Source organism: Theropithecus gelada, chromosome 13 (genome assembly GCF_003255815.1).
Source record: "Theropithecus gelada isolate Dixy chromosome 13, Tgel_1.0, whole genome shotgun sequence".
NCBI lineage: Eukaryota > Metazoa > Chordata > Mammalia > Primates > Cercopithecidae > Theropithecus > Theropithecus gelada.
This window is the reverse complement of record NC_037681.1, coordinates 35,632,852-35,646,216: the sequence shown is the minus strand read 5'-3', so window position 1 is coordinate 35,646,216 and position 13,365 is coordinate 35,632,852. Positions and strand designations below refer to the sequence as shown.

The 13,365-nt window shown below is 41.1% G+C and overlaps 1 protein-coding gene across 2 annotated transcripts in view; it reads left to right on the top strand.

Annotated features, from left to right (window-relative positions):
* NBAS (neuroblastoma amplified sequence) overlaps window positions 1-13,365 on the top strand; it is a 375,829-nt gene that overhangs the window by 248,267 nt on the left and 114,197 nt on the right. For both annotated transcript variants that reach the window (XR_003115238.1, XM_025353552.1), the window contains exon 41: window positions 8,570-8,799. Coding sequence is in view for 1 of the 2 variants with exons in the window: in XM_025353552.1 (XP_025209337.1) it covers window positions 8,570-8,799 (230 nt within the window). In the remaining variant the exon portion in view is untranslated. The remainder of the gene's footprint in view (window positions 1-8,569; window positions 8,800-13,365) is intronic.

Genomic DNA, 13,365 nt, shown 5'->3' with positions numbered 1-13,365 from the left:
GGCTCTTCCTTACCCCTCCAGCCATGTTTCCTGACACTGCTTCTTTTGAAGTTTATGTTCTGGCTGCTCAGAACTTAGATTTCTCTGAATTTAATATCCTTTATGGTGCCTCTGTGCGCATGCAGATCCAGTTCCCCATCTGAAATACTTCTTCCTTCTCCCCGCTGTGGGCAGGCAAGTCTGAGCTCAGAGGCACCTCCTCTGAAACTTACTTGGCCTCCTTCCATCTCTCTCTGTTCCTTGTGTGTGCACCCATGGAAGCAATTCTTTTTAGGATGACAGTCGATACACATCTCTCTCCGCTCAGTGTGGCAACCTTATTTGAAGACAGGAATTCTCTTGCTCCCTGTATCCCCAGACCTAGCCCACTGTAGTTATTCAGTGACTGTTGATTGGTATGTAGATGAGTTCAGGGGTCATGTCAAGTGCTGCGTGTCACAACAGCTTGAGGTTTCAGGTTTGCAGTTGTGAGTTCTGACCCTCATGGATTTGAAGAAAACACCGGTAGACACGATAGTTGGATGTTTTAAGTATATAGGAGTTTTTCATTGACTGCCTAATGGCTCATTATTTGAGTGTTTTCAGCATCTTCCTCTGCATAAAACAGCACTGCTGAGTTCAGAATTAAATATGACAAACTCCAGATGAATCATCTTGGAAATTGAAATCAAAGTGGTTTCAATTTGTTGCCTACACATAATAACACCCAGTGAAGCTTAGCTTTCACTCAGTTGTCAGTTCAACTTGTTTCTAATTCCACAGTCTTTTCACATTTTCTCTTCCCACCTCCTGGCTATGCACTGCAGGAATGCAGGCTTAGGTAGATTACTAGCCTTGAATAAAAGTGTTGATAGAATTTGTGGGCTTATTTCCCATGCACAGCCTGTGCACCTTGAAGGGCATCACCGTCCTGAGCCAGCAGAGGCCCCCTGGAGCCCAGCAGCTCTCTCAGATGATCCATGGAGCTGCCTTCCTCACCTGCGTTTTTCCGTTTAATTTTATATACTGATGGTTAGCAAATGGTCAGTCCGAGAGAATTTTCTCTTCTAGCGTTTGTTCTAATTAACTCATTTTTACGTTTAAAAAATAATACACACGTGACCTAAAAACTCAATGTTGAAAATAGTAAGTAATAAAAAGTCAGTGTTTCTCATTTGCATCCATCCAGAGATAGTTCATGGCTGTACATACGTATATAACTATATTTTAGACAGATGTAAGTAGGCTGTGCACATTGTTCTGTACTTGATTTTTTCCCCTCATATCTAACCTTTGTAATTATTGTAAATGTATTTTGAAGTGTGATCTTTGCAGCATTCTTTTACAAAAGTGTTCAGAAGATAAAATCGGTTAAAAATGGAAGCATGTCCTTTAGTTTTATAGACTAGGGAAGCAAACTCAGCAGGGGATGAAATTCAGAACATTACGGTAGACTATTTCTAAAACGCATTTTTTTAAGCTACTAATTGAAAATACTAAGTAGAAAATTATCTCAAGCAAAATAACAACCCTAAAGGGGAAACACACCACCTGTTTAAAACTTTCCAAATAATATTACCAAGAAATGTAGAGACTATTAAACCAGAATGGATTTATTACCTCTACTAGTAAGCAGTAGATTAAGTCATTGAGCATTTTGTTGTCATGAATATTTATGCATATTTTGTTTTTACAGGGATTTGACCATATTCTTTAAAGAAACCATACTTTATTCACCTCCCTGAAGAACTGCATTGCCAAGTTTTGAGGGGAAAATCAAGTAATTTAACTCTTCACAATTTCCTTTTCAAATTATGAATGGCTTTTTATGCTGTTAGTTTTTGCAGCCTGTGATATTTTGCCATATCACTTTGAATACTGAATATGGAAGATTTTGAAGCTGCCCAGAAAGCTCTTCTTAAGCTTCTTAGAGACTAAAAGCTTTCATACTCATGCATCATGTCACTGAAGTTAGATGTTGGAAAGAGGGAGAGAAGTTTGAGTTTACTAACCAGAAACCTCCGAGTGATTTTAGGTGTGAAACTGGATGTAGAACAACTCATGGAGACTTGTTCAGCTGTGAGGGGCAAGCGGGTGGGAAGCCAGGTGTCTTGAGTCACTTTCCAGCTGCAAGACTACAGCTCTGGATGCTTCAACTACAAATAGGAGTGTCTATAGAACAAGAAACAGTGTTCCCCGCGCACATCCCTGGCTTGATAGGAGGGTCAAATGAAAATCATGTGAAAATGCTTTTGAAACTTTAATGTTATGTACTCGTGGAGTGAATAAATGTATGTATGAAATGCAGTGTTGGAATGAGTAGGAGATGCTTTGGAATATTTTGGGAAAAGTAGTGATAAGCTCAGGGGGAAAAATTTTTACTCAAATTTAATTTGAATATTGGAAATAATCATAACCAGTAACCAGTAAAGTTTCTTGAGGAAGACATAGAAAGTACCAGTGGCAATGATCAGAAAATAATTTGCATAGGGAGCTAGAACTTACAAATGCTCATTCATCCAGTCTCATTTAGTCTTTATGGGGATTCAGAAGAAATTGCATCAATTTTAGAAATGGAAAACTTAAAGCTCATGAGGGAAGAACTGGTAATCCAGATCATTGATGCCAACTCCTGTGTTTTTCCCCCATAACTAATTTTTTCTTGGAAGCTTTTATGAGAAGTTGTCTCTTCTCATTTTTTATGAGTTATTCTCAGTATCATGCTTTATACAATAAATTGAAGTACTGAAAATCTTTTTATACACAACAAATATTTGATGAGCTATAAACTCGTATACGTACAACCTGTTATCAAAAAATTAATAGAATGTCCCTAATCACCACCTTATTATTTATTTTTTGTATAGATGGGGTCTCACTATGTCACTCAGGCTGGTCCCGACCCCCTGGGCTCAAGCAGTCCTCCCACCTTGGCCTCCCAAAGTGCTAGGATTACAGTCACAAGCATCTGTGCCCAGCCTCACCACCTTATTAAGACAGAATTTTAAAAGGAGGTGTATTTATATCGGAGAGTTTAACGGAAAATGTTATTGTTGCTTATGATTCTAAAACACTCTGTTATCATTAGAGAAGAAAAAACAAGCGGCTTGAAAATGCAGCTCAGGGGCCGGGCGCGGTGGCTCAAGCCTGTAATCCCAGCACTTTGGGAGGCCGAGACGGGTGGATCACGAGGTCAGGAGATTGAGACCATCCTGGCTAACATGGTGAAACCCTGTCTCTACTAAAACAAAAATACAAAAAACTAGCTGGGCGAGGTGGTGGGCGCCTGTAGTCCCAGCTACTCGGGAGGCTGAGGCAGGAGAATGGCGTAAACCCGGGAGGCAGAGCTTGCAGTGAGCTGAGATCCAGCCACTGTACTCCAGCCTGGGCAACAGAACAAGGCTCTGTCTCAAAAAAAAAAAAAAGAAAGAAAATGCAGCTCAAATAGAATATGCAGTTGAACACCTAATGGACATTTATATTTACACACACACACACACACAAGCACATATATATGGCATGAGAGGAGGACTGTATGTGTGGAAAAATGCCTGGAACAATACAGAATGACAGCATTAAATCTATCATTGAAAATCTATCATTTGTAAAAGGACTCTAATGGCAAGTGTATTAGTTCATTCTCACACTGCTATAAAGAACTATCTGAGACTCGGTAATTTATGAAGAAAAGCGGTTTAATTGACTCATAGCTCAGGCTTTACAGGAAGCATGGCTGGAAGGCCTCAGGAAACTTACAATCATGGCAGAAGGTGAAGGGGAAGCCAGCGCGTCTTACCATGGTGGAGCAGGGGAGAGAGAGCAAAGGGGGAAGTGCCACACACTTTTAAACAACCAGATCTCATGAGAACTCCATCATGAGAACAGCAAGGGGGAAAGTCTGCCTCCATGATTCAATCACCTCCCACCAGGGCCTTCTTCAGCATGTGGGGATTACAATTCGAGATGAGATTTGGGTGGGGACACAAAGCCAGGTTATAGCAACAAGTCTTACTAACATGTAGTGGGAGCTGTGTCTACATTGGTCCAATCAAGAGCCTTGTATTTTTAAGAGATGCCCCTTCCTACATACCGAATATAAAAGGATGGTTCTTATGGAGCATTATGCATGGGAGTTATAGCGCTGCTTTGTCACTTACCAGCTTAAAGGCCTTAGATGAGTTCATTCTTTATTCATCTGTAAAACAGAGATGACAGTAAGAGATGCCTGTCCTACAGGGTTGTTAGTGCAAAATGAGACTCAGTACATGTTAATGCAAAATGAGACTTAGTACATGTTTTAGCACTAGATGTGTTCCATCCTGAAGACTGAAATGCTAGATTTTTATCTTTAAATATCTCTTGGGAAAAGTGAATAAGTTTTTTGTACAAAGAATATGAAATAAAAATGATTCACAGAGGACTAGATAATTTGTATTTAGTGAGAAGAGATTAAAGTTGCATAAACTGTGTAGAAATCTGTTGGCTATAATGTGTGGCCTGAAATTATAATTTTTTTTTTTTTTTTGAGATCAGGATCTCAGTCTGTCCCACAGGCTGGAGTACAGTGTTGTGATCATAACTCACTGCAACTTTAAACTCCTGAGTTCAAGTGATCCTTGTGCTTCAGCCTCCCTAGTAAGTAGGACTATAGGCATGCACCATTATGCCAGTCTAAGTTTCATTTTCTTAATTTTTTTTGTGGAGACAGGGTCTCACTATGTTGCCCAGGCTGGTCTTAAACCTCTGGCCTCAGTTGAGCCTCTAGCCTCATAGAACATCCTTCTTTCTACACCTGCAGGGATTTGCAAAAATTTATTTTTTCAATGACAGAAGTCTCGCACTGTCACCCAGGCAGGAGTGCAGTGGTGCAATCTCAGCTCACTGCAACCTCGCCTCCTGGGTTCATGTGATTCTCCCACCTCAGCCTCCTGAGTAGCTGGGACTACAGGTGAATGCCACCATGCCCAGCTAATTTTTTTGGTACTTTTAGTAGAAACGGGGTTTCTCCATATTGGCCAGGTTGGTCTCCCACTCCTGACCTCAAGGGATCCACCTGCCTCCACCTCCCCCTCTGCCTTCCAGATTGCTGAGATTACAGGTGTGAGCCACCGTGCCCAGCCTCTTAATGACAGAATTCGTATACATTTTTAGGATTTCAGTCTTAGAAAGCTGATCACCTGGTGATGCTCCTTTGCTTTATATCTGAAGAAACTGAGTCCCCGTGGAATCAAGAAAGGGAATCAACTGCTCCCTCCATGGAGTTTCCAAAACTCTTGGCTTATGATTGTGTGAGGCTGCTTATATTTGGATGCCTTCTCTGAATTGTTTATGTGGACGTCTTTGTCAGTCAGTAGTTTTTAATTCTTTCAGAGTAAGCTCTGTGTCCAATTTGTTTTCATAGAATAGTGGAGAAAGGACAGCTTTAAAATACCTTTGTTTTTTTTTTTTTTAGTATCCCATAACTGTGAGGAGGATGTGCTATTAACATTCTTATATAAGTGAGGAAACAGATAGGAGGTAACTTGTTCCAGCCTGCATCTCTACTGAGTGGGGAAGCTGCAATATCAGCCAGTACTACAGACTTCAAAGCCAGTCCAATCTGCTCCTGCTTTGACCATGTACCTGATATGTGCAGGAGACTGTGCTGTGTTCTGCAAATTATGATACACACATGGTCTCTGCCCTCCAGAAGTTTTAATTTAAGAGAAGGCAATGCAAAATGAATTATACAGTAGAGGTACACTTAAACTATGATTTGTGTGTGCCTTTTAGCCAATTCCAGAGTTCCTTTTATTTCTGGAGCACCTCCTTCCTGCCAGGTCTTGGTTTGTACATTTTAAATATTGTCTCTTAGGCTTCTCACAACCATGAACGCTGCATATTATCACTGCTATTTTATAGATGAGACAGTGAAGTTCATAGTTAAGTGATTTGTACAAGGTCATTCAGCTAGTAAGCTCTGTGTGTCTGTGCTTATTTCACTGTGCCATGTCATTTTATTGGCAAAAGGAGACAATACTGTCTTTTGGTCACATATGAAGGTTGTATGTGGGGACTCAAAACTTTCTGCAGGTTATGTAAGAGCCTGTGGAAATGTTTGTAGTGATAACCATGCTCATTCTTGCTATGCACTAATATTTTGGAGCTTTTGGCCTTGGGATTTGTTTCATGGACTATATTAGAATACAAAGAGAATAGAAACCAGCAGGATTCTGCCATTGAGGCTAATGAGAAGTGTAGGCCACTCTCCTAGTACATGTATTAAATCTTGGAGATACCAGAAAATAAAAAGTCAAAAATGAATGTGGAACAAAACTATGAGAAACCGTTGCAAGAACTAAGGGAGTTGGTTCTAAGAGTAGGGGATAGAAACAATAAATAGCCTGGTAGAGAGAGGGGTGTGGAGTTATATGGAGAGATAGGTTAGATGGTTATAGCCTTTCCTTCAAGGTGTATTCAGCAAGTTCAGGCTGAAAACTTTAGTCTGAAAGCACCAGGTGAGAATATACATGAAGAAAAGCCTTCTTCATTGTTTTGCTGAACATAGATTTGGTTGTGGGGTATAAATCTGGGGCACTAGGAACTCCTTCAAGGAACAACAAAAAGAGCTCTCCTGCCACCCTAAAACCATGATCATTGGATATTTGGTCTTGCTCTCTCTACAACTGGGAAGGAAAGTGCAAATCAGATGAGGCATAAGAGCAGCAGGCCACAGCAGTGCACACCAGAGTGCCAAGCAGGTGAAGATGGGCCAGCTGGCCCATGAGCAGCATCCCTGCGTCAGAGAACTGCAGAGGTGGAGGTTCAGGGTGGTGCCCTGAGGGGTTTGGCCAACAGATAGAAAGGGGATTTAGTTAAATGTCAGCCATAGATGCACAAAGAGCTGGGTCACGGCATCCCCTTTGCCTGAATCTGTTGCCAGGAATACTGTTTATATGCAGCTGGTTCCCAAATCACTCCCTAATTGCAGTTAGATTTGGCTTATACACTTCATTTTTCCTTCAAGCCTTAGCCATATAGATGTTAGCACATTTTCTACCTTTTACTGGAATTTGTCTCCCTGTTTTTTGCTGCCCTCATTATTACTGGTATGGTACCTGAGTATTTAACCTAGACATTAACTATTTGAAGAAAACTTTGATAACATCTGCCCATTCCTGTGTATTCCCAGAGCATCCTAGGCTTAATTGTATCACACCATTTTACAGTTGTTTGCATGACTCTCTGTCCTGATAGATTGTATTCCTGTAGGGAAGAGCCATGTTCTCTTAGTGAATGACTTGTTAGTTAACAGGTGCACAAGAAATATTTATTGAATGAATGAAAGATGGCCTTTTAGCTTACTATGGAATAGTTTGTATTCAAACCCAGTTCTTTTAACTTGAGACACATATTTGTGGTTTTTGAGAGTAGGACTCAGTGTATGCATATAGGTAGGGAAAAAATTAAATATAGTAAGATTGACTTTTACTCAAATCCATGTGCCAGAATCTAAGAAGATTTCTTTAATTGTTTTTTATCAGCACTCCCAGATTGTTCCTTAATAGGATCAAGAGAAAGAATGTCAGGCTAGGTTTGGTAATCTAGACATTGACAAATCTCCTATGCAGCTCAGAATAATGGCTTACACACTGGAAATGCTGACAGCTTACTATAATTAGCTGTGTGTTTCTGAGAACCAAAGGTAGATTCTTGTTTTTTTCCTCTAATTTGCTTATATTAAATATGTGGCATGTCTTCCCAGGAATTGGGATTGATCGAGTTAGTGCTGTTCAAGTATTAAGCTCCCTGTTAAGTAATTCCAAAATCATGGCTCAGCTCTGTAACTTCATTAACACCCAGACCAACTTTAATGCAAATAAATGTGGCCAGTTAATCACTTACTCTCCTTTCCTGTCAGCTGTTGGATTCTAGGTTGTGTTCTATTTGAATGAATTTCTTGTTATTAGAGAAGCTGCTAGGAATCATAGAATAATATCCCATTGAGACCCAAATTAGAAGAGTAAAAATTGGTTGGAAGCCTTTTTTTATGCAACTTGCACTGTTGATGATTTCAGGAACAGGGTGGAGGTTTTTTCCCGAACTTATCCCTGGAGAAAATACTTTTCTCCTCAGCGGTCTAGTCATTTATAGTGAGGTTATTGAACTGCAACTTTGTTATTGAGAACACTTATTGTAGTCTACAGCAAATTTATCCAGAGGCAATGGTGATGAAAATTACTTCCAGAGTGAGTTACTGTGAGTGATCAGATGGTTGGGAGACAAATCTGATGGAGGTTTATAGTAGTTGAAAGAGCAAGAATATATTGTTTTTTAAGTGTTTGGAGGTTTTAAGGTTGAAGAAGAACAGAGCAAGAGTTCAATAAGCTGTTTTTAGGCCTAGTTCTGTGTCCTGTCTTTGTGGTCTGCTACATGGGTAAAGTGCCACTTCTGCAAACTGACTTTTCAGGGCCGTTGTGAGCCTTATGAAATGGCAATAGTGTACGGAGCCAAACAGTTCCTTGCAGACATGGCCTTCTTCCTTTTGTTACTCACTTGCTCATGTTCGTATGACGTTTGTCAAATGTCTTCTTTTCCATGTCTTTCCTAGGCTGATCCCAAAGAACTAATCAAGATGGTCACCAGGCATGTGACTCGACATGGGCATCAAGCCTGGCCTGAAGACCTTGTTTCACTGACCAAGCAGTTACACTACTACAATGAACGCCTTCTGGATTTCACTCAGGCGCAGATCCTTCAGGGCCTTCGGAAGGGTGTGGACGTGCAGCGGTTTACTGCAGATGACCAGTATAAAAGGGAGACTATCCTTGGTCTGGCAGAGTAAGTGATACCCTTTGTCTCATAAGAGGATGGATTTAAACTGCAAAAGAACAAGTTCAGCTACCAGGACTATTAATTTCAGTCCTCTGAAGTTTTACGTTCATGGTTGCTATGAATAGGGCTTTCCCCAACTTCTTCTAGTCTTATGTGGGCTGTGTGCCTTCTCCAAACCGATCAGTAAATGCAGACAGCATTCCCAGCTAAAAAAGTTTCCCAGATGTTTAAATTATTAGTTAAAATAATGATTTTTGGCTAGGTGTGGTGGCTCATGCCTGTAATCCCAGTACTTTGGGAGGCTGAGGTGGCCCAAGATCTCAAGATCCCTTGAGGCGAGGAGTTTGAGACCAGCCTGGCCAACATGGCAATACCCCATCTCTACTAAAAATACAAAAATTAGCCAGGCATGGTAGCATATGCCTGTAATCCCAGCAACTCGGGAGGCTGAGGCATGAGAATCACTTGAACCCAGAAGGTGGAGGCTGCAGTGAGCCGAGATCATGCCACTACACTCCACTCCAGCTTGGGCAACAGAGCGAGACTCTGTCTCAAAAATACCAAATAATGATCTTTTTAAGCTTATTTTTTTAAGTTTCTATTTTTTAAAAAAATTTCCTGTAGTTTTGATAGCCCAGTTCTAAAATTATGACCATGTTAGAGGTAATAACGTGGTCGGGGCGAAAAATGGGAAGCTCAGGATGGAAATTTAAAAATAAGATTGTTCTTTGTGTCTGGCTAGAAATCTCACTTTTCAAAGCACATGGCACTTTAATTTCTTCTTCAGTATGGTCAACTAGATACAATTGACTTGTTCAGGGTAACTTTATCTGTCCTGGTCTTCTAGAGAAAGAGAAGCCAGCTGTTTTCCCTTTAGTCCCTTCCCCCTGTCAAGAGAAGAGCAGGCCTGTTGTGAGATGATCGCTCAGTTCAAGGCCCAGGCGGAGACCTTGCTTTCTCAATGTGGAATTCCCTTTGGTTTTAGTGCTGGTGTTTGCTTTTTGTTTTCATTGTTCAGGTCAAATGAGAAGTACTTACATGTTAGAAGTTGGGATTCCTAGTGTGTTCACCCACAACAGTTATTAAGTAGAGATGTTTTGTTTTTAAGACCATAATTTATTGAGTGCTTATCATGGGCAAGGCACTATGCAAAGTGCTCTATAAACTTTGTATAAATGTCTTTTAATCCTCAAAGATAACCCTATGAGATAAAATGTTGTTATCCCTAGTTTATAGTTGAGAAAAATGGTGCTTAGGGATATCAAGTAACTGCCTGAATTTCCATAGATGGTGAGAATCACAGCTATGATTTTAACCTGGATCCATTGCAAAGCCTCACATCTTCACCACAGCACCGTATGCCTCCCCTACTACCCATTGCATTCTCAAGGAAGCAGTGGATGTGATTCAGTCTCTAGGCTTCCAGCCTTTGAAACTAAGGTTAAATTGTACCTACATTTAATGATTATTTTTCTCTCCTGACAACTTACTTTAAAATAGCAAAAATAATCTTGATTGTGGTAGTAGAGTATGTTATTTTTTATCATTATCATTTAAATCCTTGAGAAGGTGGCAAACTCATCTTGGTTCTCTGTAATACTTTTATATTAGCCTGGACTTCTTTCTTACTAGAAGACACCCAAAATTCTCTTTAGAATAAGGCATGGCATAGAGAGATCAAAAGAAAAATAGCAGGAACAACCTATAGCTGGTCTCAATTAAGAAGAGAAATATGGAATTGTTTTTCTCTTCTCCTCTGTCCTTCCGGAGGTTCATAATTTCATAACGTCATTTTGTGTCCAATTTGAAAGTGACCTGAGAGTCCAACCTTCTGACTTTTAAGAAAAGGAATCAGAACTAGAGAGCTTTAAAGAGTTGCTCAAGGTCACACAGCCAGGAGTTGAGCTTGGGTTACTTAAGTCCAATATGCTTTTGCTGGACATTTGGTAATCCTTGGTGCCATGTTCACGGTTTCTTAGATGATTATCATGCAGAATAAAAACTTATAAGGCAAGGCATGCCTTATATCATCAGTTACATTTTGCTAGAGTTTTTGGCCTTTATTTTCTTTGTTAAGCATGCAGCTAGCATATGCTATTTGAACTATGTCCTAGAGAACAAATATATGCTTTTGATAAATATATAATAGAATCTTCTGTACAATCTGTTACTTAGAAAAATATACAGCAGTGTTTGAATGGCTTCTTTAAGATGCCTCAGAGTTTCCACCAGCTTGCTGCTTTCTTCTTCTGCTATGGAGTTGGGATGTCAGTGTCTCCCACACAAGAATTCTTGAAGGATTCACATCCTTCCGTTTGCAGCATCACCTTCACTTGTACACAGTGTGACCATTCTTCCTTGTCTTTCTCACTGCATGTCCCTTTTCTTTTCTCTTCTCTTCTCTGCTTTTCTCTTCTCTTTTTTTTCTTTTCCTTTCTTTTTTTTTTTTTTTTTTGAGACGGAGTCTCGCTGTGGCACGAGGCTGTAGGGCTATGGCAGGATCTTAGCTCACCACAACCTCCGCCTCCTGGGTTGAAGTGATTATCCTGCCTCAGCCTCTCGAGTAGCTGGGACTACAGGTGCGTGCCACCATGCCCGGCTAATTTTTTGTATTTTTAATAGAGACACGGTTTCACCGTGTTAGCCAGGATGGTCTCAATCTCCTGACCTCGTGATCCACCCACCTTGGCCTCTCAAAGTGCTGAGGTTACAGGCGTGAGTCACTGCACCCAGCTGCATGTCCATTTTCATGCCATTAGTTTTCTGTAAGTGCATTGTACCTGTCCTTTACTATCTGTATGTCTTAGGGAATACATTCTCAGGGGTCAGGCAGGGTAACTGTGAAGAGGGTATAACATAGTTTGGGTCCTTCCCACCTTTACCAAGAGATAAAGATATCAGCCCTTATTGAAAATGTCTTGTGCCTGGTAATGTGCCATACCCCCATAATAGAAAGAATGAATTAGTAATTGTCCCCTGTTCTCAAGGAATTCTCATTCCATGATGTGGAGATAGGTAGTCAAATAAATACTTCAAGAAACAATTTCTAGGCCGGGTATGGTGGCTCACACCTGTAATCCCAGCACTTTGGGAGGCCAAGGTGAGAGGAATGCTTGAGACCAGGATTTTCAAGACCATCCCTGCCAACATAGCAAGGCCTTGTCTCTACCAAAGAAACAAAAACAAAAACAAACAAACAAAAAACTAGGTGTGGTCGTATGTTCCTGTAGTCCCAGCTACTCTGGAGGCTGAGGTGGGTGGGTGGGTGGATGGCTTGATCCTGGGAGGTCAAGGCTACAATGAGCCTTGATTGTAGTACTGCACTCCAGCCTGGAAGGCAGAGAAAGACCCTGTCTTCACCAAAAAAAAAAAAAAAAAAAAAAAAAAGAATTTCTAATTGACAATGACCTAATCCATGGGTTGACAAAGTTAATCCCAGCCTTCGTCTCTTTTATAGCTCATGAACAAAGAATGATTTTAGCATTTTTTAAAGGTTTTATAGTAACACAAAAACAAAAACAAAAGCCATAAAAAGAAGACTATGCCAGAGAGACTGGCAGTAAAGCCTGAAATATTGACTATATTACCTTTCCCAGAAAACGTTTGCCAGCCCCTGGCTATGCAAGCATATAAATGCCATGGTTTCCTTAGCTTGGGGAAATACAGTCTTAGCAGAGTGACTTAATAGTAACAGGTTTCTCTTCTGTCTCTGTGTTTTCACCCACACCATTCTTCCAACTAAAAATTCCATCCTACGTTTCTCTGCTGGAAAACAGGAGTCAGTCTTGCGGGAGTCTTTCTAAAACGGCCTTAATGTGAGTGCCCAGGACTGCTTTCTTGGAATTCTTTATAGGCCTAGAGATTCTCAAATCTGGTGATGTCATTCCCTGGTTTAAACTTTCCACGGACTCTTCATTGCCTGGAGAATGAGACGCAGGTCCCCTAGCAGGCCTGAGGACCCAGTACGTGCCTCGCTTTGACCCTTGCTTTATCTCTCATCTCTGAGAAGCCCTCATTCTCTCAGAAGGCTCTTCTCCCTCCCACCCTCGGCTGGGTGTGTGTATAATTATCCTCCTAGTTGCAGTTCACATTGGTCACTTTCCGTTCTTGTGGAACTTCATGGTCTTCTCTTTTAGCTCTACCACCGCTATGTTTAATTGCTGGTTCACATCTCCTGTCTTCCACTAGGCTGTGGATTCCTCAAGAAAGATGCTTGTTTGTTTTTATTTCCTAAGGAGCTAGCACAATACCTGGCACAGGGTAGAAAACATGGAAGTTTGTTAAGTGACTCATTGCGCTTTCTCAAATCTCTACCCTTGGACCAGGGATGCACTATGTTTTGATTGTAGGCTCCGGAGTCTAGTTCGTATCTTTTCAACCGCAGCACTGTGACGTTCTGACTGGACAGGTCTTGGCTGTGGGGGCTGCCTATGCAGAATGCTTGGGATGCCTATGCCGGGTGCTCAGGATGCCATGCGGGGCTGCCCATGCGCGGTGCTCGGGCTGCCTCTGTGGAGTGCTCGGAATGCCCATGCGGGGCTGCCTACGGGGGTGCTCCGGATGTTTATGTGG